The sequence below is a fragment of the Chenopodium album genome, chromosome 14 (assembly GCF_948465745.1).
Source record: "Chenopodium album chromosome 14, dcCheAlbu1.1, whole genome shotgun sequence".
Lineage (NCBI taxonomy): Eukaryota > Viridiplantae > Streptophyta > Magnoliopsida > Caryophyllales > Amaranthaceae > Chenopodium > Chenopodium album.
In genome coordinates this window covers 18,938,247-18,964,956 of record NC_137847.1, presented here as the reverse complement: position 1 = coordinate 18,964,956, position 26,710 = coordinate 18,938,247, and the positions used below count along the sequence as shown (strand labels likewise).

The 26,710-nt window shown below is 38.4% G+C and overlaps 2 protein-coding genes and 1 long non-coding RNA gene across 3 annotated transcripts; 1 reads left to right on the top strand and 2 right to left on the bottom strand.

Annotated features, from left to right (window-relative positions):
• Positions 1–250: 250 nt before the first annotated feature.
• On the top strand, positions 251–4,331 carry LOC145579063 (protein BUD31 homolog 2). The gene is made up of 4 exons (XM_081636340.1): positions 251–306; positions 478–578; positions 671–858; positions 3,958–4,331. The coding sequence occupies exons 2-4, from the start codon at positions 485–487 to the stop codon at positions 4,111–4,113; spliced, it is 438 nt and encodes a 145-aa protein (XP_081492466.1). The 5' UTR covers positions 251–306; positions 478–484; the 3' UTR covers positions 4,114–4,331.
• A 2,302-nt stretch (positions 4,332–6,633) lies between these two features.
• Positions 6,634–8,819, bottom strand: LOC145579062 (uncharacterized). The gene is made up of 4 exons (XR_014098989.1): positions 8,205–8,819; positions 7,523–8,103; positions 7,240–7,397; positions 6,634–7,069 (listed from the first exon to the last, which is right to left on the bottom strand). It is a non-coding gene; the product is annotated as an uncharacterized LOC145579062 (long non-coding RNA).
• An 11,965-nt stretch (positions 8,820–20,784) lies between these two features.
• On the bottom strand, positions 20,785–24,260 carry LOC145577882 (uncharacterized). Its single transcript, XM_081635303.1, has 5 exons — positions 22,703–24,260; positions 22,263–22,536; positions 21,545–22,172; positions 20,969–21,466; positions 20,785–20,790 (listed from the first exon to the last, which is right to left on the bottom strand). The coding sequence occupies exons 1-5, from the start codon at positions 24,258–24,260 to the stop codon at positions 20,785–20,787; spliced, it is 2,964 nt and encodes a 987-aa protein (XP_081491429.1).
• Positions 24,261–26,710: the final 2,450 nt, after the last annotated feature.

Genomic DNA, 26,710 nt, shown 5'->3' with positions numbered 1-26,710 from the left:
TCCCCATATTACTTTTACCATAATAAATTATTCATCCTTTCACATTATTATATTATACCTAATTCATTTTTTTTAAAACTCCGTGTAAAAATAAGTGATGTAAATAAAAAAAAAAAAACGGAGGGAGTATAATTAAAACCTTTTATGTCGTGTAATGAGAACCCATATTATAACTATGGCTGGTCATGGCTTTTAGGCCTCCATTCTTATTTCCTACCTCTTTTGAGTTATATGATTGAAGCGCACTCAACGTTCTCCATTGAAGCCTTCTCCGTTGTTGTATCCCCCATTGAAGCAGCTTCTAAGGTTAGTTGTTTGTTGTTGTCATCATCATATCAATTTCACAATCTAGGGCTTATATTTCCCTTAATTTAATTATCAGTGCTTTAAGTTTAGGGTTCGTAAATTCTTAGATAAAGAAAAGAAAATTATGAGCGTAATTTGAATCAATTATCCCTAAAATTATTAACTTTGCAGTTGAAAGATGCCGAAAGTGAAGACAAATCGTGTGAAATACCCAGAAGGTTGGGAATTAATTGAACCAACGCTTCAGGAGCTAGAATCTAAGATGAGAGAAGGTAGGTTTGTCTAATTTGATTTCAATTTGTTCTTGTAAAATTCTCGAATTCGTCGATTAACCATGTTTGATTGATTATGGTTGAATTGGCAGCTCAAATGGATTCTCATGATGGAAAGAGAAAGTGTGAAACATTGTGGCCAATTTTCAAAATTGCTCACCAGAAGAGTCGTTACATTTATGATCTTTATTATAGAAGAAGTGAGATTTCCAAAGAGCTCTATGAGTTTTGTTTGGACCAAGGCTATGCTGACAGAAACCTTATTGCTAAGTGGAAGAAGGTATCACTTTCATCTCAACCCGTTTTGTTGCTTTATTTACCGCTAAATGCTATCAAGCTCTAAATTTATGTATCCTTGCCTAGGGTGTTGTTTGGTTGCACAAAAGAAATGGGGGAAATAGAAAATCATGGGAATTTAGATATTGGGTTTTGTTCGGTTGACCATTAAACATAAAATTGTGGGAATTTCAAATCCATGGGAATTTCCAATTCCCACAAAACATGGGAATTTCCAATTCCCACAAAACATGGGAATTAAATTACCAAGTGCCCCCTTGGTAACTTGAAAGTTGAAAATCCCATGATTTGCAAATTCCTCCATGAATAACAAACAACTTTCAACAATTCATGGGATTTCTAATGTGGGAAGTTAATTCCCATAATTTGTCAATTCATATGGGAAGTTATTTCCCTTGTCATCCAAATGACCCCTAGAATTTTTTGCCACCATTCCATTTTATTTATTTATTTTTTTGTGGCAGCTGGGAAACAAGATTTCACTAACCCTATCTGGCTAATAGCCATAATATGGGCTTTTATTTTATTTTATTTTATTTCTACCGCCTAAAACACTACGACCCTTACTTTTCGAGCTAACATAGAAACAAGGACTAAAAACTGAAAAGCTATATTGGACAATTTAGTTTGGCTTCTTCCTTGGATGGGTTGAGGAATCTGTTGAGGGAGGGGCAATGCTCTTCCGTTTCACTCCTACTTGGTACCTGCACATTAATTCATAGTTAGTAGAAGTGGAATGCTCACCTTGACAATGTGCTGACTTCCTATTCCTGATTTTCCTTGATGCGTGACTGGGCTTGACAATGGAGGATTTCCTTGAACTCCTTTCCTCTGGGTTCATTAAAAACGAGGTTGGCTTCTTTGTTGTGGGGTTGTCCCTTGAATCGCAGCTACGTTGTGAACCTTTTCTTCTTCTTGTGCCTTTGTTTCTTCAAGCACCTTTGCTGCCTCTTCAACATGCTCTTCTTCATTGCTTTTGAACTCACCTTTGTTGCTTGGACTTTCCTTCAATGAGGGAATCACCCCGACTTTGAAAAATACTCCCGACTTTGAGTTGAAATAAATAAGAGTTTGTCCTTGCTCCATTAGCAGATAATTTTTTCGAGATATCGTAAGAGAGGAACCCTACCTCTTTCGGTTTTGAAACCCATATTTGGGCTCCGCATGATGAACATTTTTGTTTTCTTCCTTTGTAAAAGGAAGTTTAAGATCACTCTCCATATTGATTGGGGATCCATTTTCCAGACTGCTCGATGAATGACATGGATTTGTCGAAGGGATATCCTGAACACCCACTGAAGAAGGGTTGAAGTCCATTATACTATTTTATTCTTGGAGGAACACAAATCAGCAGTGTGTTACCTTACAGTTGCCTTCTCACACTTTTTAGACAACCTCTCCTGGGAAGGGAGACTAGTTCCGAGACCCGCTGGGACACCTTTTTGATCAACTACCTTTTGGTGACCGAAAATGAGAGTCCTCACGATATCTAATTTCTTAGACACTTCTTGATTTGAGGGTTCTATATTAGAAGCTGTCAATAAGTCTAGGTGAGCAAGGTCATTTCTCCCTAGTTCCATAGCCGCACAAGCTCTCCTAAACAAGGCTTTAGTGCAATTGGGATTATAATTGAGGACTACGGAGCATAATCGGCCAACTTGGGAAAAATCTCCCGTTTTCAGCAGACAAGCAGCTTTATTTAAACTAGTGATAAATGATAATTCAACAAAAGAACATCTTCTACTGAATTAATAGAAATAGACATCAGGAACTTTGCTGCACAATCATACTTCTCCAAAGCTCCCTCGTAATTTCCTTTTTTGAACTGCAGATTCCCTTCTTAAAATTCTTATCATAACTGATTATACCTTCTGGATTTTCCAAACTTAGGATGAAATCAATCATCAAACATTCAAACCATCCTTTTCCTTTGGTTCTTCCTCCCATAGAAGGGATATAAGATCCCCTTTTAGCTCCTCACAAGACTCCAAGGAATACATTACCAAGGCAAGCACAGACTAGCCCAACTTAGCAAGAGACTACAAAGTCTACAAACTACACAAATACCACTAAACCAGTACTAAGAACAAGGGAAATAGGAGAGAAACAATAGAAAGAAACAAAAGGGACAGATTAAAAAGCTAGGAAGGACCTGTAATTAAAGGAATTAGCGTGGACGGGCTGGGTCGACCTGCATAGTACGAGAAGCTAAACTTGACAGTAGCTTTGTGGGCTGTAGGCCGGAGACTAAGGTGAAATTGGTGGCTCGCCGGCATACGGAAGGCCAACCTAAACCTTCTTCGTCACCGGCGAGCCCGTTAGGGTAAATGGATGGGCGGGTTTTGCAAAAATTTGCTAGTTACTAGCCTATTTTATTGCCTAATTTGTAGGCGCGACATTGTGATATTGCGTCGTGAATACTTGCTCCATGAGTGGAATTCCACCATTCCAATTTACTAGTAAGTTTCTTGGAAGTTGTTAAACCAATGTTATTAAGGTCTACATGTATGTATCCTAGCTCAAAACTTGTAGAATTTGCTGAAATCAACACTTCATTATTACCAAAGTGTTACTCTGTTGTCCACTTGTCCTGTTTATATTATTCACATTGTTGTTAATTGTTATTAAATACTCGTATACCTGTATGACATACTTTTGACATTTGTATTGGTGGACTATGTTCATACCCTCCCAATTACTCGATTTAAAGGAGGGTATATCAGCAAAATCTCTTGGAAGACATTTTAATTTTTAGAAGTGTGACAGTTTCTTCTGGACATCTTAATATAGTACATGTATTTGTTGCTTATATTTTCAGACAGATGAAGTATAATTTCTGAGTTTAGCATTTTCTTTGTCAGACTGAATCAACAAGCCATTATTGAGCTTAAGCTAAAATAATATTAGGAACTGTGTGAACTGTGAATATAGTCTTTGCTTGATCATTACTGATATCCATTGAATCTAAACTATCTTGTTCTCGTATTGATGTAAGTAATGCTGATAGTGTGATGTTCATATTAGGGGAAGACACTGTTTCAATATTGCTGATAGATGTTTTTGTTTTGCCTCTGATTTGCAGCCAGGATATGAGCGTCTGTGTTGCCTGCGTTGCATACAACCACGAGACCATAACTTTGGCACAACTTGTGTTTGCCGAGTGCCCAAGCATCTGAGGGAGGAGAAAGTTGTAGAATGCGTTCACTGTGGATGTAGGGGTTGTGCTAGTGGGGATTAAGCTGCAATCCTAGGCTGTGGGATGTTTAGTACTATGTTGTAGCTGTTTGCACAACCAATGACTAATTTTGCTATCTTGATGTAGCATCATGCTTTGATTATTTAGGTTATGTCAAGTACGTCTTAGACAAATTTATCTGTGAAAGTGATTTGTAAGGTATGTCATGACCTACCAAAACTCATCAAAACAAATGGGAATATGAGATAGTGATTTGCACACTGGATTTGGTAATGCAGATGTCCATAATTACACTTTTGTGCAATAATAATGAATAGTTGCATAATGTTTTGACAACAGCAAACATTTGAAGAGACGGAAAAAAAGAGGATGTTAAGGTGAGATAATGTTTCATTTAAATCCCTTTTATCAAATCTATCAGTTTCGTTTCAATTCTATCATTTGAGCCTGGATCAAACTAATAATGAATCTAACCAAATGGCTGAAAATAAATATAACCAAATAAAATGAATACAACTAGGGGCTATAATTGAGTGAGCCGAGACTAAGCTCTTGGGTTGCTTGCTTATTACACTTGCATTCAAACTCGAGCCGAATCTCGAGCTTTTTTGAGCATAGATGCAAGTTCAATTTTCTATGTAACTCAAATTTTGAGTTAAAAGTTTCAACTGTTTATTTAAGCTAGTTTGCTCTAGTTCTTTTTTATTAGTTTCTCATAGTTGTTTGCATTTTTACTACTTGTTAATGCATGTTATAGTATACGGAATAAAAAATACAATAGTTAAGAAAAAACACATATACAGACATTTTAACTTGTTCACGACATTGACAAGTAAAAATATGTTGAGCTAAGCTCGTGAATGATTTAAAGTGAGCTCAAATATTTCACGAACTAGTTCAGCTAGTTAAAAACCTAAAACCTCAAAATACAACCACCTCCCCAATCTTTCAACAACTAGATTTCAAAATTATGACAAATTGTTTCTATTGCATCAATATCAAATCTAAAGAAGGAAAAATAACATGTGCAAGTGGTACCCCCAAATAATTAACTTGAGATCCAAAACTACAAAAACTCAATGTTGTCAGAGAACATCTGATCATCAATTCATCACATAAGCAAAAGACTCCTTTTTGTTCTCCCATTTTAAAGCTTTCATCCTATCTTATATTTTCTTTTTTGTTTTGTACTTTTAAAAGTGGCTTTAAAGGGAGGGTTTCAAGCCTTTGCCTAGATGGTTCTGGTCACTCCCACAACCCACTAATTGTGAGAAAAACACAACTAAGTTAACTTTTTTTTTTTTTTTTTTTTTTTTTTTTTTTTTTTTTTTTTTTTTTTCAAGACAAGCGGGCAACAAATTAACTTCCAGATCTCATTTATCAGATTAATTAAAACAAATTACATTGCTTTTGGTTGTAAAGATTCATTTTTTTGTCGAATTGAGAGCAATGAGAATATTTGCTACTAGAACAAGCTCGGATCGATACCCTGTAAGAAAACTTGTACAAGTCATACGTATCATATAATTTTAGTACAGAAAAGAATGCAATATTGCATACATAGTAATGCAGAAGGTAACAGAACTACAGATGTCTGCATATTATCAGAGCTGATAATAAATTTTAATCTGTTTCAGTTTTTTTATTGTACCCTGCAAGCAACTTTAAGAACAATAATCATAATTTGAAACAGCCTCGAATCATTTTCGAAAGGCCTTGAAACAGATTACTGATACAACTGTGGCAACTTAAATCAGCTTATTATATGATGACACAGAAACACTTGGATGCAGAATAATGCTTATTTAAAGGCTGTTCTCACTTGCTTAGAATGAAGGTGCTGTAATGGATGCATATAGTAGGCGTAAGGGTAATGTGAGGACCGGAAATAGCTCCAACCGAAAGCTAAGGACTGCTGTCCCAATGCTTAAAACGATACAAAAATCAAATGGTGCAAGGAAGCAACAATCATATGATGGAAGGAAAAATGCCGCCTAGATTTATTTTTCTTTAGGGATATCAGCTTGTTAATTTGTTATTGATTTTAGATTTTAGATATCGGCGTGTCAGCGTGAATGATGTTAAAATGGTTTTTGGTTGTGAGCAATGTTGTTGATTATAAAGTATGTATTCAAAGTAAATTATGTGCAAGATATGAAGAAAGTTTGCTACTGGATTAAACTTAAATTGTAACCTATAAGGCTAATTCTAAGGTTTTAATCAGTTCATTTATTAACATAATCTCATTTGCAGAAAGGAAAAAAAAAAACACAAAGTTTTTTTTATTTTTTTTATGTTCTTTCTTATAAGATACTACTAATAAAGCCTGCAGTTTTATCAGACCTGGTTAGAAGAAACCTTATGACAGTTGCACTTTGCACTTCCTGCAGATTTATGAAGCAAAATGAACATCTTTTTTAATTCCAAAAGGCTGTCAACTACTAAGGATTAGAAACAATTTATAAAGTACAATAAACATTAAAATTAATCATTCACCAAGTAAAAGCTAAGCTAAAATAAAAATTATGTACTTCCCTTTATGATCATAATAAGGCAAACATACAATACCATTCAATTCTGGAATGAGCCCATCAAAGTTTTGCGATAATACATGATATGCTCTAGATTGCAGTAGTTAGCTTAGAAAATAAGCTCATGTTAGATCATCTGAACTTGCGATTACATTAGACTCTAGATTTAATGTCCCTTAACACAGTCAAGGGAACTACTTCTTTAACAACCCGGAAAATGTGAACATCGAAGGCAGAATTATTCTTGTTACCCAAATTTCCTTTCTGAAGCAGCTCAAATACACAAACGTCATGCTCCTCGAGATGTTCTCTAAAACAAAAGTCGGCCACCCTGGTCTGAACTGACATTGCAAAGGTGTCCATCTGTATCCCACCGTCCAGCTCTCCTCTACTCCTGGAACCCGGAGTATGACATCATGATCAGACTTCTGAAGCAAGTGTTTTACAGCCCATTCTTTAGGGATGGTCTGCAGCCACAGTAAACCAAACTAGCTTAGATTTGATTATTAAAAGATGTTCTACTTTTACATTGAGAGTAGTAAAATGGTTATGATAATTATGTCACTCTTATTAGATTAGGTCCTTACGATGAGAAAGTAAATTACTATGAAAAACAAGGTGTATAAGGATGCCATACCAGATGAAAGCTGCGATAAACATGTGTGTGCTTCATCACAATTTCAATCATATGACATCTCCAACTCATATAACTAATGGCCTTGTTAAGTGCACCTTGCTTCTCTTGCTCTGTAACCTTCTGCCTCCTTGATTTGTAATACTTTTGAGGTTGTCTCACTGCAAATTAATTAAATCGCAATTGCATACACTTAGAGATATAGATATCAAACAAATGAACCAATCACACTAGCATTGATTGCAGTTATAAATTCTTGTTGAAAAATGTTTGATAGATTTTATACCTTGAGGTGTTCCACTTCTCACATTCAGACGAAGTTTATGAAACCTCTTCTAGTGATCAGATGATAATTCCAGATCTTCCTCTTCATGTATCTTCCCTTTTGCTTTCCCTTTATCTGCAGCATTACATATTGCACTCTGACTGCCTCTGAAATTGTTTTCTTGAGATGAAGCATCTGAATCATATTCCTCATCCACTGCAATTACTTCTACAGAGCAATCAATATCAGCTTCCAATGTTCTTGCACCTTTAGATTCATCGTTCTCTGCGTGTAAAAGGCTTCTACAAGAAGTGTTCAAGGACATGTTTGTATTCCTTGTGAAGTGCGAACATGCTACCTCACATCCAGTAACATCAAAAACCGGTACCTCAAAAGAAGAGTCCCCAACATAGCAAAAGACCAAGAAACAACCATACTTAAATACCATGATCAGTCACGAAGTTACCCCAACCATCTGCAAACAGGACATCTTTCTCAGTTTTTTGTATTTGAACTTTCCATATATTCCCACTTTGACCTCTTAGAGTGCAAGAGCTTGAAAGGTCTGCCCTAGAGCATTCAACAAATTTTCTAGGAATTCGCTACAGAAATTTTTATCAAAAATCAACTGTGTTAGATCTAATATATGACTAAAGTATTAATAATAGGAATTCTTTTAGGCCTATCAGGTGTGTTAACTTACCAGCTGTTGCTCAAAATTACCAATCATCAACTTGAAAAACCGGTGCTTCCTAGGTGGAAACTCATGCCAATATTTGTCCTTCTCTAGAGCCTTACAAGTTTCACAAACATATGTCATTTTGCTTTTAACTTAAAATACTCTTCAACGTATCAACCACCTGAGACACCCAACAAAAAAAAAAAGCATTTAGATCAATAAAATACTTCTTGAAATCATAGGATGACACAGCGGATTCCTCTAATGTGTTTGTACGAAAACATTGATCTAAATTTTTATGACAAAAGGAGAGATCATGACTTAACTCCATATATTCATTCTGAAAATAAAAGAGTTTGACAAACCATGGAGATTTTCATTCTAACAACAAATAAAGAAAAAAGGACAAAAAAACCTTAGAAGCTTGGTAACTCAGAAAAAGTATATAGAAAGCACAATAGTTGGCTCGTGCTCAAATTTTTCTAGCTATTGTTTCACTGAAGTTGTAGGAAACAAATATTTTGATGAGAACAATGGAGAAGATAAAAAAAATGACTAGGATGATTAATTGGCATAGGTAAAGATTTTGCCAGTTTTGTAAAGCTCAACTGCTCAAGTCAATGATAGCAGATAAGGAAAGAATCACAGAAGTGTAGAGGGAATTTTGGGAAAGTTTAATAATGATATATGGAGGGTCTATTTATTTTAAACTTGAGAATGACATTAAACTAATTTTCACTGTAATGGTTTACGGAGTATTTCTTCTCATATTTTTTATGAAGAAAAAAAATTAGGGGCTTATTAGTTTCCTTGGTTATTATGCAATTCGACAATTTCCTATGTTAGGCACCTACGATTGTTAGTGAATATGCAACACTTTTTTTTTTTTTTAATTTTTTTTTTTTTTTTTTTTTTTTTTTTTTTTTTTGTAAGAGATTAACATAAACGAAAGACAAAAAAACTCAGCAGCAAAAACTGCCAAATTACAGGAGTTGTAGGCTTAACCGGCACAAAATCGAAAAACTTCACTTATGTCTTAGAGCATCGAACATACCACGAAAAGTTTTCTAGCTCAGGTTCTTTCGGAGCTGCATAGAATTCTGAATCAAGAGAATAATGGTGGAGAGCGAAAAAGCAATGTAAAGGATGGTTAATAAAGGAGATGGGCATAGTTGTTTTTGCTGATCAAGGGATAATGAGAGCTATAATATAACTGACAGAGTGAGTTGTCATGGAGGGATTTTTGGCAATGTTTAAAGTGACGTTTCTTATTAACCACTAGTTTGGATTGAACGAGGGTGAGGGATAGCTCAAGTGGTTTGAGCTTCCTTCCCGATTCCAAGAGATCTTGGGATCGATTCTCATCACCCGTCCTTGTGGCTCACCAAAAAAATTTAAGAGAAATATTTTAGAAATCAAGAGTACAAATATTAATCATTATTAATGTTACTGATTGTAAACGATTACTAAGTGTACATTGATGATTATATCTAGCTCGTAGGTTTACATATAACAAAAACCTTTATACGATTATACATACGGGGAGACCCGCACGTACGGTTTTTAGGGGGATCTGGTCGAAAGACCGGCCGGCACCCACCCGACTAGAGGGACTGAGAAATTAATAGAGTACAAAACTTATCTTCAAGCTTTACCTTATTTTGATCGTTTAGAGGGCGATCGAGGAGTCACTGACCCGCAGCGAAGCAGAGATGACTAAGTGACATAAAGAATATGGCAACGACAAAAGCATGTCGTAGAAGGAGATAAGAGGTGGAGCCAACGGCCCACTAAGACTAACATATCTACAACTACATCCCCGAGCGGCAGTCAAACGAGGGCGTGAATGCGAGATGCCAGCGGAATGATTGGCCGGATAGAGGCTAGGGCTACTTTCTTCCCCACCACGTCTTTCCTTGTGTGTCGGAGATATAAAGCGAGTACACCGGAAAAGAACGGGAACTGATTCGATCTATTCTATGGCGAAGCATCCAAAGCATAACTGCACACTCACACGATCTTTGCCGAGAGATAAGAGCATTCGGTAAAGCCGGTGAACTACACTTGCTTCTGGATAGATGTGTGGGGCAGAGGGCTCGTGGTACCTCCTGCTCACCCTTCCTCCTCCGCTTTGAGAACCGTGTAAACGGAGAGTGGGCAGAAGGGAAGGAGGTCCTCATATGGAGTCACACACTTACTTGAGCAGTGCGAGAGACTGGGAAATGGGTTGAGTAAACTCCCTTGGGGCCAGAAAAAATAACAGACAAGCTTTACTTAGATAGTTTTTAAAATCTCTTTTTTCTTAGTGATTGGAAAGTGGGGGCCCTATTGACTAGACGTCAACCTCCCTCAATCAAAGGGAGATCCGTTTTCAATACTAGTTGCTAGGTTATGCTGTCATTTTTACAATATCATTGAATAGCATGACCTAAGGCTAAAGTAACTCAAGTAGGAGAGCCGTGTTATGGGTGACCTTATTGCACGGTTCAGAGAGCACTTGTGTATGTGATGCAAGTGAACGTGTACGAAAAAGCTATATCTAGGGGTGAGTTCTTCGTTCCGTCGTCGACCCTATCTATGTTTCTATGATGGCCCAAGAACACGCTCATTCTTCAGTCGTAGAGAGACTTTTGAATTGTGAGGTACCATTACGAGCTCAATATATACGAGTGTTATTCCGTGAAATAACTCGAATTTGAAATCATTCACTTGCTTTAACTACTCATGCTATGGATGTGGGAGCATTAACTCCGTTCCTGTGGGCTTTTAAGGAGCGAGAGAAATTGTTGGAATTCTATGAAAGAATCCCGGGAGCTAGGATGCATGCCAATTTCATACGACCAGGTGGAGTGGCACAAGATTTGCCTCTTGGCTTATGTCGAGATATTGATTCCTCCACACAACAATTTGCTTCTCGTATCAACGAATTAGAAGAGATGTCAACCGGCAACCGTATCTGGAAACAACGATTAGTGGATATTGGTACTGTCACTGCGCAGCAAGCAAAGGATTGGGGATTCAGTGGTGTAATGTTAAGAGGTCATGCGACATGAAGACATTGATAGCAATATAGGGGAAGTTCCCATCAGGCAACAACGGTTCTGCCTGACCCTACTAAAGCATGCATATTATGTCAGTGAAGACTTGGTGTGAAGCCTTGGAGCTTACGTTAGAAGAAGGCCCGGGCTAGGGTAAGCTGAGGGGGGACAACGTAAGTGAGCGAATGTGTGTAAGCCCAGTCAAACATGACTGTTCTAGGTGGGGCGGGCCACCCGCCTTCGAATGGTGTTGGTCCGTAGGACCGTGAACGGATTCGCCTCTGGCCTTTGGGCACGTCGGAACTGCATGAGTTCACCGGGGTGGAGCACAATCCGCCAAAATCGGCATAGGTTAAGTGCTATTGATGGAACATGGTAAGCCTATCTTTCTCCATATGGAAGTGTTGTGGGCACATAGAGATGTGGGTAAAGGAAGCCTCAAAAAGCGAAGGTCGTGTAGGTCACGTGACCTGCACCGAGTTGGTGGCTGACTGGGCTTTTTCCTTGATCAAAGCAGATCAGCTCGCCTTCTTGTTATCATAAAGTTGGTCGAATCGGGCGGTCCTTACCCCGGAACGTCGAATGAAAAAAGTGGTCGGGTTATCTTTTTACAATCCTTTTGATATGATAGGCCCGCCCCCCTTACCCTTATGTTTAGGAGCGGGATCCCCCCAAGAACGACCATTCTTGTGGTGGTATGGAAGGCATGGACTCCGCGAACGTCCTGCGCCCCCCTTATTAGTAAGGCAGGGGAAAGAAAGCCTAAACCAGAACCACATTCATTCCTTTTGCGTGCGGATGTAGCTAAGTGTTTGACTCTATTGGTCATAGTTTCCTGCTGTTGCGGCCGGTGCTCGTTTGCATGCACGTGAACTAATCCAACAAAGAAGGAAAGGATGCCCTCTCGGGGCATCTGAGAATGATTCGAGCCGTATGAAGGGAAACTCTCAAGTACAGTTTGTTTTTTTTTTTTGGGGGGGGGGGGGGAGGAGCCCGACAAGGCCCCCCACTGACTTGGCTCGGGCCTAAGCGAAAGTGAAGTGGTGGGCCTACCTATCCCAACCAGGGGTATGCCGGGATTTGCGAAGAGCTGCACCTTACGATGTTTATGACCAATTGGATTTTGACGTACCAGTAGGTACCAGAGGAGATCGCTATGATCGTTACTGTATCCGTATCAAAGAGATGCGACAAAGTGTTCAGATCATTGTGCAATGTCTTAATCAAATGCCTAGTGGCATGATCAAAGCCGATGATCGTAAGCTATGTCCTCCATCACGATATCGAATGAAACTATCCATGGAATCGTGCGCCGTGCGAAACGTAGATCATTGCCGTTCTTAACCGAGACTCAGGTTAAGCTCCGTCTCGGAACCATGTGGGGTTAGGAGTAAAGCATCCCGAGGTTGGCGCATCTCGTTGGGTGTGGAGAAGCATTGGGAACCTAAATTTCTCTCTTCGGAGCCCTTTCTTTTCTCGTCCTCCCGCCTCGGCATAGTGCTTCGCTTCCGGTTCTTAGGAACAATCTACTTAATTCTTTCTTCTTCATTGATCCGGGGGAAAAGAAAGCGTCTACCAATTGGAAAGCTAGACATCAAGTAAGTGGCTTGATGAGAATAACTAAGCTGAAACGCCGGAGTTGGCTGCTGGCACAACAGGTGGTGCCTTACCGCACCGCAGGCGAATGCGCAGTAGCGTTCGTGGTGGTGCTTCAGGATTCCAATGTACTGCGTCCAAGATCAGAACGAGCTTGCCGGCGGACCACTGCCGTCCCATTCTTGAGTGAGCTGGAGCGCAGCCATCTTATCCACTAAACTAGCTAGAAGCTATCGCTTTGGGTCGAAGCACTAAAAGAAAAGGACCGGGAAACGCGGCGGCATAGGAACCACAGGACCCCTACTAGTTAAGGAAAAACAAAATAGAAGTTTTTCTTTGTATAGGTTGGGTTTCTAGATACGGGATCCTTATAGTAGGCTGGGCCAACATCCAGCCGAGAGAGGGCAGTCTTTAGAAGCAACAGGCTGGGAAAGCAAGAGAAGGCTTTGTGTTTTCTTATCTTTTTCCCGCCCTAGGAGTAGCACAAAAAGAGGAACCGGGAAGGGTTATTAACCTAATGATAAACCACTAGCACCTTCCTCGTTGAGGCTCCGTGCACTGGGAAAGCGCTCTAGCGACAGGAAAGCGGCCACTAGTAACAAAGCTCAAATAAGGTATCGAGAGGGCTATTACAGTCAGGTGCGAAGCAATTACCACTAAAAAGTACCCTTCTTCCTATTATTTATAGGGGCTGAGACGAGAAATGACTTGATGAAGCATTCCGTTCGCCACGCACTGGCCCCATTCACTTGCTTCTCGTAAAAGTTGTAAGTACACAGTGCCCCACAACTATGAATAGTATAGTGAGGTTAAAACACAAGAGTGCCCTCAAGTAGGCCACTTTTTCCAGAACGCAGTTTGGGATAACCGTAACCGTGTATATATATATATATATATATATATATATATATATATATATATATATATATATATATATATATATATATATATATATATATATATCTTTGATGCTGTTATTTCAAAATGTCCGCTTCAACCGCTGTTTCACCTCCCAAAACAAAGAGGAAAGTTGGCTTGACGAGCGCAGATGAGGAAGCGAGAGCAAGAAAACACAAAAATTCTTTCTTGTCTTTCTACTTAAGGGGCAAAGAGAAGCGCTTTTGCTACTGAGAAAGCGAACGGTTAGCGCGAAGGTTCAAGACTTAGCCAAGCGTCGGTAGCAAAGCTGACAAGGCAAGGCCTTAACAAAGCGCCATTCTCATAGTCATAGCGGGGCGCTTCAAGTTAGCGAAGCCCTGTAGGCCGAAGCCCTATGTGATAAAATACAGAGCCAAGGACGCTCCGCCTTATCTATAGAAGCAGTCAACCGAGTTCTGAACAAATTAGCTCCTTGGTAATGGCTTAATCTATAGATAGAAAGCCTTATGATGGGAAACTATCACGTTAGGTTTGGAGAGAGATGAGACCGGTTATATAATAAAGAGAGAAGATGCAAGCTTTTTCTTTCAATAGCCGGCCAAATGACTACAGGATCATCGGTGTACTCTACCTCAATTCACCATTTCGAACCTTATAAAGAAGGTTTTTCCGTACCAGCTCCTTCTACCTATACCGCAGTTGAAGCACCTAAAGGAGAATTTGGTGTCTTTTTGGTCAGTAATGGAAGCAATCGTCCTTATCGTCGTAAAATAAGAGCACCTGGCTCTGCCCATTCACAAGGACTCGATTCTATGTCGAAACATCACAGGCCAGCCAATGTGGTCACCATCATAGGTACTCAAGATATTGTGTTTGGAGAGGTGGACAGATAGGACTACTAGTTGCTCGATCAGGATCCTAGCTTTATTGCGAGCCAAAACCTTGTAGGATTCCCCTTCCTCAGTACTAGAGATGAATCAATTCCATACGCCTTACTCTAACAAATAAGTAAGTAGAAACTACCTTAAATTTAGATCGAAGAATTTGCATTCTGTTGTTGGTCTTTGAATTTCATGAACGCAGAGCCAAAACGAGAAAGGGTTCAGTCGAACACAGTGTATATAGTATATAAAAGCGGAAGAGTATATTTTGTAAAATAAAAAGGAGCCTCACCATAGCCTTGAACAAGCACCGGGTGACGCGAAAGCCGTTTTAGTTAGTCACTAAAGCCGTTTTCTTGCTGGTACCGGAAACTCCTTTCCTTTAGAATCTCAGGCCCGACAAGGAAGAACGAGGCTTGAATCGAGGCAGGGCGCTAGACAGCCGAGTGAGTTTCAGTGCTAGTAAGAAGAGCAGTTGCAAGCTAGCAAAGAAGTGAGATAGAAAGCTCGCATTTTCGAGTATATATACAATGGCAATCCAAGACAAAAGAAAGAAAAAAATGACAGCAGTAGTGCATTTTTTGAGGGTTTGGAGGCACTATCCGCTTGGCATTCCATTTTTGGTCAAGACAACTAATGTAGCTACAAACGACTTCTTCCAGACCCAAAAGAAGTTGTCACCAAAGCAAAGAAAGGGCTACTTAACAAAAAGGGAAGAAATGCATAAGAAAAGGCATGCTCCTTACTCCTAATATAATAAGGGTGCTGGGGAAGGTTGGAACAACGACATGTATAAATGTAAATTTAGTAAGATCCTCATTCTCCCCATTCTCTCTCTCTCTAGAACCTTAGATTTATATGCTTTCCCTAGAGCTGTTATGTTCATATGCTTGCCATGAGAAGGGACATGTTGCTTGAGTGGGGTGGCGTGCCTTATGTTACGGGAACCCGACTTAATGAGAAGTGAAAGATAAAAGACTAAGTCGGTTAGCGGAGTGAAGCTCTAAGGCTGAAGCTGAAGAATCGCCCCTCTATTCCAAAAATTTTGATGAGGTAAGGGATTCCAACTGAGCAGATAGTTCAGTGACGGATGAAAGAAGCTCGACCAAGAGGTTAGACACCAAGAGTGGGGAAGTTCTTTTTAGTATATCTCAAGATGGTAAAGTCGAGGTTGATATTCCTATAGAGAGGATCAGAAAGAGGCTCCTTTTCACGAGACTTTTTTGAATCCGGGATACGAACTAAGATATCTCGTTCAAAATGAAGCTATTCAATAGTGCGTTCCTTAGAAGGAATTTCCACAGGGTTGGTGACAAGGTCTGGATGCTCTAGAAGGCTCCAATCTTGCGTTCTAACGAGACTTTGGGACACCTCTTGGCTGATTCCCTGAAAGGGGTGATAAAAGAGCTTTCTCTATGCAAAAGGGTGCTTCGGACACTAGTGGAAAAAACGCCATCCGTAACGGGCAAAAAGGGCCCATCTGTAACGGGCAGTGTCCGTTACGTATGCGGCCGTTACGGATAGCCATTATTATTCGTAACGGGCGTTGTCCGTTACGAATAACCGGTTATTCGTAACGGACATATAAAATGTCCGTTACGGATAATGGGTTATTCGTAACGGGCGTTTCAGGTGCCCGTTACGAATAAGTCCTTTTTTTTAACTAAAATAAGTCCTTATTCGTAACGGGCAATAAAAACGCCTGTTACGAATAACCCATTATCCGTAACGGACACTTTATCTTCCCGTTACGAATAAGGTTTTATGGTGTATAATTAAGTACTTATTTGTAACGGGCAATAAAAACGCCCGTTACAAATAAGTGCTTATTTGTAACTGACAAATCTCCTGCCCGTTACAAATATTCATTAAATTAAATTTTTTTTTATTAAATTTCGGCAGCATGTATTTATATATAATTAATATATTTTAATTAAAACCTGTTATAATAAACCTGTTCCTGTAGATAAACAATTATACCGACTTTCGTAAAAATTAATACGACATAATATAAAAATTCTAGTATAATATTACAAATAAGAACTTGTATAAATTTATCCAACACATACAATGAACAACACTAATAATATTACTAATGTTCTACCTAAGCAAATAGTTATGCATTCAATAAATACTTTGTCCTAAAGTAGTGCGCCCATTGTTCTCGAACCACATTCAACTCGTCCACATCATATGGGGCTTTCCTTGGACAATAATCCTAACAAAAAAAAAAAAAAAAAACAAAAAACCCTATAAATGAGGTTACAAAATAAAAACAATCCATAATAAAAACAATCACTTGAATAAATGTGATGGTCCAAATTATAATTAAAACTCAAAATATAGAAATAAAACACACAACATCCATTATTAACTTATATTTTGGTTTCTATGAATTGAAATCAATGAAATAGCACCATTTACTCACTTTTGGGAGCATATAAAGCCAAAAAGGCTTCAAAATTGCCTAAGGGGCTTCTATCTTTCCCATCTTTCATGTATTTGATCAAATTATAGAAATAAAACACACAACATCCATTATTAACTTATATTTTGGTTTCTATGAATTGAAATCAATGAAATAACACCATTTACCCACTTTTGGGAGCATATAAAGCCAAAAAGGCTTCAAAATTGCCTAAGGGGCTTCTATCTTTCCCATCTTTCATGTATTTGATCAAATTATAGAAATAAAACACACAACATCCATAATTAACTTATATTTTGGTTTCTATGAATTGAAATCAATGAAATAGGACCATTTACTTACTTTTGGGAGCATATAAAGCCAAAAAGCTACTAACCTCCTCTAAGACACCTTTGCAATCCAAGTGAGAAGTAACAATCTCATACATATATCTCATAATGTAGTAGCCACACTCAACGCCTCCTTGTTGTTCAGCACACTAGCATATATAATAAATAGCTAGGACATTTTATATTCAAAGTTAACAATGTATGATAAAACGGGGTGAGTTGTGTATTTACCTCCATTTGTATGAATTTCAATTTTTGCCTATGTGCTTTCAATTCATTCCCTGTTAGATTTGCCCGATATACTTTATAATCCCTACAAAAATGATATATATATTCTAACACTTAGAACAAAATGTGATACAACACCACAAACAATATGAAAATAGAAACTCAATTGGGCACAATTTGAAGTTAGTGGCTCACGTCATCATGATTTCGGCAATTCTCATTGGTCGTGGTTTTTCTTTAGGTTGCTTCATAGAGTCAAACTCATACGCTAAACCTAATTGTAGATCTACCACTACAAGAACCCAATGACACTACATCATTTAAAAGGTAAAGATAAGTTAGAGTATTAGGAAAGAAATCATTGATAAAAACAAGTTTAGTGGAAGTATAAAAAACATAGTTCGAACCTCTTAGAAATCATTGTCTACTAAGTACCTACATGATAAAGTCATAGAACAAAGAAAAATCAGCATTATAGCAGTAAAAATATTACTATAGTAAATAAAACAACCAAAGTAAAGGATTATTAAGTAACCTACATGATATAAACATGGATCAATGAAACATTAGCCCACGCTCCTCTTAGAAATTCACGTACATCGGTAGAAGTTACCCAAATCTGTTTATCGCTGTTAAAATTAAACATTGAGGCCTTTAAAAGTACCGATGTTGTATCATACTTTGCATCATCAGAACTCATTAACCAATACAACAACTCACACCCCTCGCCAAAAGTCTCAACAATTTTATCTTCAAGTGGTTGGAATTTTGTGGGTTTGATGGTAGATTGCCTTGATTTAACGCCACAACTATCGTCCCCTTCATTGCTTTGGGTAGATCTATGCTTCTTTTTGGGCGATGGTGAAACCTTTATAAAAAGGTGAATATTAGTCCAGATAAAATATACAAAAATGATGGAATTTAATGTCAATAGTAGGAGAATATACCTCTTCATCAAGAAAAACCATGTCAACAGGCCATACTACAAAGGCAGACTTGGCTTTACCCAACTTAGTCACACCATCGGCAGACGGTACCGGTATATCGAGGAGGGCACAATCGGGATAAGGGTTGTCCACACTAACCCTGTAATGATCGGGTAACATCTTCAGGTTGTGAGTAACTTCACCGGTAACAGGGTATACCGTTCCATCTGCCACAACCACTAAATTTTGATTGTACTCATCTTTCAATGCAAGGCGACATTTAGTGGCTACCTACATAATACAAAAAACTCGATCAATATTATACATGTTAACCATGCTAAGTCACATCTTTAGTATTAGTTCATAAGACATATACCTCTATTACACAAGTGCTTTGTGTTGCCTCCATGGTCGTCATCACTTGCACTCCTTGAAATGCCTCCACGTCACCGGTCATCTGTGGTAGTAAATTGGTGAGATAAGCTTTCACCTCCATTGCCACACGTTGATCCAACCTCTCTTGAATCCTCTCTTCAATCCTCTCTTGAAGCTTCTCTTCAACCTTTTCTTCTAGCCTCGCCTCAAATTCTTGAGTTAGGGTAGCTTTCATTGATTCTAACTCTTCCAATGAGCATCCACCTTGGCCGGATGATTTACCCTTTCTACGTCCCTTCCCATATACTTGTGTGTGACTAACTCCAACCCCACACCTTCCTAGTCCTTTTACATGCCCGCAGTGATCCTTTTTTCCTAAAGCCTTGTTGAGGGCATCCATACCAATACCTTCACTTGAATCGTTTCCTTCAGCATTCTTTTGCAAGTTTTCCAACTATTACCTAAAAAAACGTATATAAACATATTATACAGAAGAAAATTACATAGTCTGATTCCAAGAAAATTACATAATTTGGCAGAACATGAACCTGAACTGATCAGATCTGATCGGCTCAAAATTTTCAGCCAAAACTTGAACTGATCAGAATTGATCTGAACTGATCAGAACTGATAAGTTCAAAAATTTGAGCAAAAACATGAACTATGAACTGATCAGAACAGTTCTGAAATGATCAGCTCAAAAATTTCAGCAAACACATGAACTGATCAGAATAGTTCAGAATTGATTAGCTCAAAAATTTCCAGCGCAAACCTGAACTGGTCAGAACAGATCAGAACTGATCAGCTCAAGAATTACAGCCCAAACCTGAACTGATCAGAACAGTTCTGAACTGATAAGAACATATCATAACTGATCAGCTCAAAAATTACAGCCCAAACCTGAACTGATCAGCTCAAAAATGGGTACACTTACAATAGCACTGGCTATTTGCTGGGTTTCGGCATTCTTCGGGTCTATAGCCCACGATCCATCTGCACGACGAGTTTGACTGGCCAAAATCCACCAAAGAGACCGGTTTTTAAGCTTCTCAATCATTACACTGCTTGTCGTGGACTCTGTTGTGCTTGAGGTTGAAGATTCTGCTGGAATTCTGTTGGTCTTACTCCAATTAACTCGAGCCCTCTCATAACTCTTGGAGCCTAGATGGTGGCGATGCTTATTATTCTTTGCACTTTCCTTGCCTTTTTCACTCAAAGCTTGTTACAAATAGAATAGCTATTGTAATTAGTGTTATAGTTCAAATGAAGTATGTGAAAATTACTTTCATAATATCTTACACACCTTAAATTCATCTGTATTGCAATATGTCTCAAACTCTTTCCATTGCTCTTCTGTGATGTAACCTTCATAAAGCTCCCAGGGCTTAATGTTTGCACTTGGTGAGTCAGGCGGAGGTGCTGTTTCCTTAGTAATGAATCGTGAAAGTAACCAAGACTTGTGCTTCCTGAATCTAGCACCAACAGCTTCGTGGAACTTCTTCTCTCTAATACCCTTGGGATCATCAATGTGGAACTTCCGCTATAAAATTAGAGTATGTTAATATTCAGAATTAATTAAAAGTATCATTAAATTAGAGCACTAACCATATTTATATCTTAATTACCTTACTCTCCTCCCACAAGTTTTGCTTTTGAACTTTATCATACTTCGGATATCCCTTCACATTAATGTTAACTCTTTGAGCACAATTACCAATTTGCTTCCCATAAGCAGATTCCCACTTTCTAATAGGCATGTCAAACTCATCAAATTCGAGGAACATGGGTGTAAGTTGTTTGGACTGCTTTAGATGGGCCTCGTCCCTTTCTTGTAGATGATTTTCCTTGGGAAGCGGAGGCATCCATGTCACCAGATTGTTCCTGTCCATCATGATCATCTATGTGTTCTTCCATTGTAGTATGCCTACACCTACACAAAGAATGAACTTAATAAGAATTAGAATCAAAATCATAACATTAAAATCATATTAATTTAAATACTATACAATAAAGCAACTAATGATTTAGATATATACTAATTTAATAAATTCAATATTTATTGCCAAAAAAATACAAATATATTGTTAAAGGAATACAATAACACAAACCTCGACTGTAGATATAGGAACCACTTCCCCTTCCTCACGATCATACTCTTCATCATCAACAATATCTTCCCCTTCTTGTAGAGGTTGCACTCCCATTGTTAAAGGCAGGATGTCATCAAATTGGTCATACTCTTCTTCGTCCACAACATCTTCCACACCCACAATTTTTCTCTTGCCTTCAACTATAACACGCCATTGCAGATCTATATTATCCTTGATGTAGAATACTTGTTTTGCTTGTGAGGCTAATACAAAAGGCTCTTCACCATCAATGTATCGACTAGAGTCAACCAAGGTGAATCCAAATAACTCATCGGTTTTCATACCACGACGGTTATCAACCCATGTGCAACGAAATAAAGGAATTGTGAAATCAACATAATCCAACTCCCAAATTTCTTGAATGACACCGTAATATGCCTGTGTAGTTTCAATTGGCCTTGTATCCCTAGAACTTGAGTATTCAGTAGAAGATGCAACCACGCCAACACCACTATTCTATTGCAAACTTTTTTCATCTTGACGACAAGTGGCAAAAGTAAATCCATTGATATCGTAACCCTCATAAGTATAAACAAGTGGTTGTGGACCTCGTGAAAGCCACTTAATCGTTTCTGAAACATTCTCATTTCTACTCAATTCAAGCTTCACTTGGCCTTCAAACCACTCAACAAAGTGGCGATTATGCTCCTGCATCAACGCATAGGAGCTGATCTTGGGATTGTGAATTTTCAACTCATGTAGATTTTTTTCAATGTATGGATGAATTGCAGATAGGTTTTGTAGCACAAATCGGTGGGCTTTCTTATATCGATCAAGTGGAGGTTTAACCAATTTCCGACCTACTGTACCCTTCCCTTGAAGTCTTTCCTCGTGACGAGAAGTCGGAATCCCAATTTCTTTAGCCTTAGCTAAAAACACTGAATAGTAGTTCCCTGCTTCCTCGGCTATGGTTTCTTTAACGATGCTCCCTTCAGGATTTGCTCTGTTTTTTGCCTTATCTGCCAAAGTACCCATTTGCCTCTCATATGGGTACATCCAACGCATAAATACAGGACCACACTCCTTTATCTCACGAGGCAAGTGCATAACAAGGTGAACCATTATGTCAAAAAAAGAAGGAGGAAAATACATCTCGAATTTGCATAATGTTTCAACAATATCATATTCCATAGCGTCGAGTGTTTTTAGATCTATCACCTTACTGCAAATTGCATTGAAAAACAAGCAAAGCTTCACAACAACATGCCTAACATGTTTTGGCAAAAGGCCTCAGAGTGCAATTGGCATGAACACTTGCATCATCACATGACAATCATGGGACTTCATACCAACAACTTTCTTATCACTAGTAGAAACAAAACGCCCTATGTTCGACGAATACCATGTCGGCACCTTGATTCCTTTCAAACACTCACAAAAGATCCTTTTTTCTTCTCTAGACAATGTATAACACGCATGGGGCAAAAATGCTTTTTTCGTTGCTTTATTGTCCTCAGGCCATAACTTAGGTCTAATTTTGGCTTTCTTCATGTCTCTACGCACATTATCACCATCCTTTGTCTTCCCTTTGATATTCAACAAAGTCCCAATTAGTGCCTCACAAACATTTTTTCAATATGCATAACATCAAGACAATGTCGAACCGACAAGTGCTTCCAATAAGGCAGATCCCACAACTTAGACACTTTTTTCCACAACACACCCTTCTTTGATTGTTTCTGTGCATCTTACCGAAGATTGTCTTAACATTTTTAATTTTCTCATACACTTCAATTCCTGTCAATGGCTCACGACTCACTCCATTCTCAACATGCCCGTTGAATTGTTGCCTCATCTTTTGGTATGGGTGATTTCGACGAAGTGATCGTCTGGTATGCATATACACATTCTTGCCACAATACTTCAAGCGTGTAATTTGCATGTCATCCTCACAAATAGGACATGGTTTTTCTCCTTTGACTTTGTACCTTGAAAAATTTCCATATGCAGGAAAATCATTTATGGTACAAAACACCATGGCTCTTAATCGAAAATTTGTACTTGAAAGAGCATCAAATGTCACAACACCTTCATCCCACAACAGTTTCAAATCGTCAATAAGGGGCTCCAAATAAACATCTATCTCATGGCCAGGTTGTTTAGGACCTCGGATTAGAAGTGAGAGCATGATGTACTTGCGCTTCATGGACAACCAAGGAGGTAGGTTGTACATTGACAGAAGAACAAGCCATGTACTATGTTGACTGCTAAGAGTGCTAAATGGATTCATCCCATCTGTACTTAATGCCAGTCTTATGTTCCTCGGCTCCTTCCCGAATTCTGGAAATGTCTTGTCAATGTTTTTCCATTGCAACGAATCAGCCGGGTGTCTAATCAACCCATCTTTCTTCCTCTCATTTTCATGCCACACCAAATTTTTCACTTCATCCTTAATTGAGAACAGGCGCTTCAACCTTGGTATTATGGGAAGATACCATACTACCTTAGCTGGTGGCCACTTCAAGCGATCCTTAGTTGAGCCCTCTCGCTTGTATCGTGACTCACCACACTTTGGGCAAGCATCCAATTTTGCGTTCTCCTTTCGATAAAGCACACAATCATTAGGACAAGCATGGATCTTGGTGTACTCTAAACCTAATGGACACATCAATTTCTTCGCATAGTAAGTCGACTTAGGAATGTCATTTCCTTCTGGAAACATATCAGAGAGGGTTTCTAACAATGAAGTGAAACTAGTGTTGGTCCACCCGCTCTTCGCTTTCAAGTTGTATAATGTTAAAATCCCAGAAAGCTTGGAATACTTAGAACAATCAGGATACAACGGTGTCTCAGCTTCTTTCGACACATTCTCATATATATGAGAATCTTCATTAACATGATCGCCTAACCGGTCTATCATCTCATCTATCATATCTTCCTCCGTGTCATCATTAGAACCCACTTCATTATCATCAAAACCATTCGACTCCCTCTCATCAGCTTTATTGCCATTATCGTTAATAGAAGAAGAATTATCCATGGGAGGAAATTTTTCACCATGCCAATACCAAATACTGTAGTCTGGCATAAACCCACGAATAATCAAATGGTCCTCTATTTTCTTAATGTCTTCCCACCTCTTCACATTGTTACAATCACGACAAGGGCAGAAAATAGGTCTTGCTTTGGTTAGCCTTTGTTCAACGAGAGTACTCCATTGGTGTTGCACTGCGACTCTACAGAACTCGTTGACCCCGGCTAAGTATTCTGGTGTGGTTCGAGCACCATTATACATCCAACGACGGTCCATTTCTAACAATGTATGATTAACACCCAAGAAACAAATTATATTTAACATCACATATCAACACATTCCAAATTCATGATTTCAAAGGTCCTTATCGCTCCAACCTAACCCATCCTTGGAAGTGTATTCCCACTAGCAAATGGTTGACCACTTTTCGGACCTAAGGAAATTTCGGCAGCATTTCCCTATGGTTCTCCAAATACTCGACGTAATTAATTTCTTAATTACGTATGTACCCAGAGAACACATTAGGGAATGCTAACACGAAATTACCTTTACTTCCGAAAAACAATCAACCATTTACATCCTAAGTGAGAATACAATTCCAAGAATAGTCCCAAACGGGGACTATTCAAGATTTACTCATTAGGAGTAAATCTTGAACTGGTATCTAGGCATATGAAGATATAATGCATAGTAAATATTAACACATTCAAGAACAATCAACAAATTAGAGATATGTTCATGCAAAATCAAAACAACAATTCAACTAAATTAAACTAAACGAAAATGCAAACTACATCAAATTTCCATAAAAAAAAAAAAACAACAAAAATTCCCAGAAAATTAAACAAAAAAAAAAAAACAAATTTGAATTGGTAGAAAATTGGAAGCAAATTAAACAAAAATCATAAGAAAGAAACTCTCAATGCAATTTACTAATTAAACAAAAAAAAAAACAAGCTACAAAACAATTAATTACTCATACCAAATTGTCAGATTTAAGCCGCAACCCTTTCTGGTACAGCATCAAAAAATCACCATCTTGAAATGAGGACCGAGCTGAATCAATGGAGACAGATTGGAGAGGACCGCACTGGTTCAATGGAGTTGAGGGAGCTGTGGACCGAGCTGCTCCTGAAATATCAGTTTCAAGTCAATCCCATTTCCCAGCAAAATCAAAAAATCAAATTAAACATGTAAAATCAATCAATTAATTTGGGGGAAAAAAACCTAATTAAGTAATTGCAATTATCAAATTGACACAAGGGTTACGAAATTAGGGGAGGAGAGCTTACAGGAAGCTGCTGGGAATTTCTTGAGCAGAACCGAGCTTGAGCTGCTTCAATGGAGAGAGCTTGGCAGTGAGAGATGGAGTCACGGAAACCAAGCAGCAGCAATTTAGGCCAAGAAACAGAATTAAATCAGAGTAAATCCAGAATTAAATGGAGTTCAGGCGAACCTCAATACCCTTCATCCATAATTAACCCATTACAATTATAACTACATTCTAACCAATTAACCCCCTATCTTTAGAAAATATATACTACATATTTAAGGACTAATACAGAGAGAAAAAATGGTTGGAATTATCACATTTGCGATTTTTATATTGAAATCAATTAGGACTTTTGCATAATCAATCAATTTTGAATGATTTTTCAAAAATTTATTTCAATAAAACCATGGAAACATATTAAAATAAACAAATTGAACAAAAAAGATATTCAATGATAACCCTAAAATTCACAATTGGCAAATTAAAGTAAGCAAAAGATGGAATGAACTGTAGGAACACGAAGCATGCGTCAGACATTTCAAATAACCTGGGAGGAGATGTGATAGCGAAGAGCGGCGGCAATGCGCTTCAATGGAGAACTCAGAGTGCGCTTCAATGGTGAACTCAGAGTGCGCTTCAATGGAGAACTCAGAGTGCGCTTCAATGGAGAACTCAGAGTGCGCTTCAATGGAGAACTCAGAGTGCGCTGTAATGGAGAACTCAAAGTGCGCTTCAATGGAGGAGAAGAGTGAGGATGATAGGAGCAAAAGCAAGAGAGAGAAATGAGCAACCCGAACTGAGCGAACTGAGCTTGGAGCTGCTTCAATGGAGTTGAGGACGACGACCGCGCGCGGTTTTGGTTTCAATATTGGAGAGAGAAAGGGGAAATATTTTGAGAGAGAGTGTGAGAAAGGGGAATGTAAACATTCAGGGTTTATTTTGAAACATTATTCGTAACGGACACAATTTGTTAGTTACGATTAGTTGGTTATTCGTAACGGGCAGAGTAATGCCCGTTACAAATAACCACTTATTCGTAACGGGCACCAATCTGTCCGTTACGAATAACTCTTTTCCTGCCCAAGTCACAACTTTTTTAACGGACATTGGATTTGCCCGTTACAAATGATGTATTTGTAACGGAAAATCATATGCCTGTTACGAATAGCTTGTTACAAATAAGATTTTTTTCCACTAGTGGGAGTAGCTTTTCCACTAAGTAGAGCCCTTATTCATGTTGGGCTAACCCCTTTCCTTTAGCAACCCTTTATAGACAAGGGATAATACAAAGTATCTGTTATTCACTAGTAGTCCATGTAACTTTTTCTTCCCTTTTCAAGAGGCTAGTTTCTTGCCGTCCATATATATCAATAGTGAGTTATAAGGCTAGACAGCAAATAAGCTAGTTCAGTTCCATCACTTATCCCTTCCTTAACAAGAACAGTTATAAAAG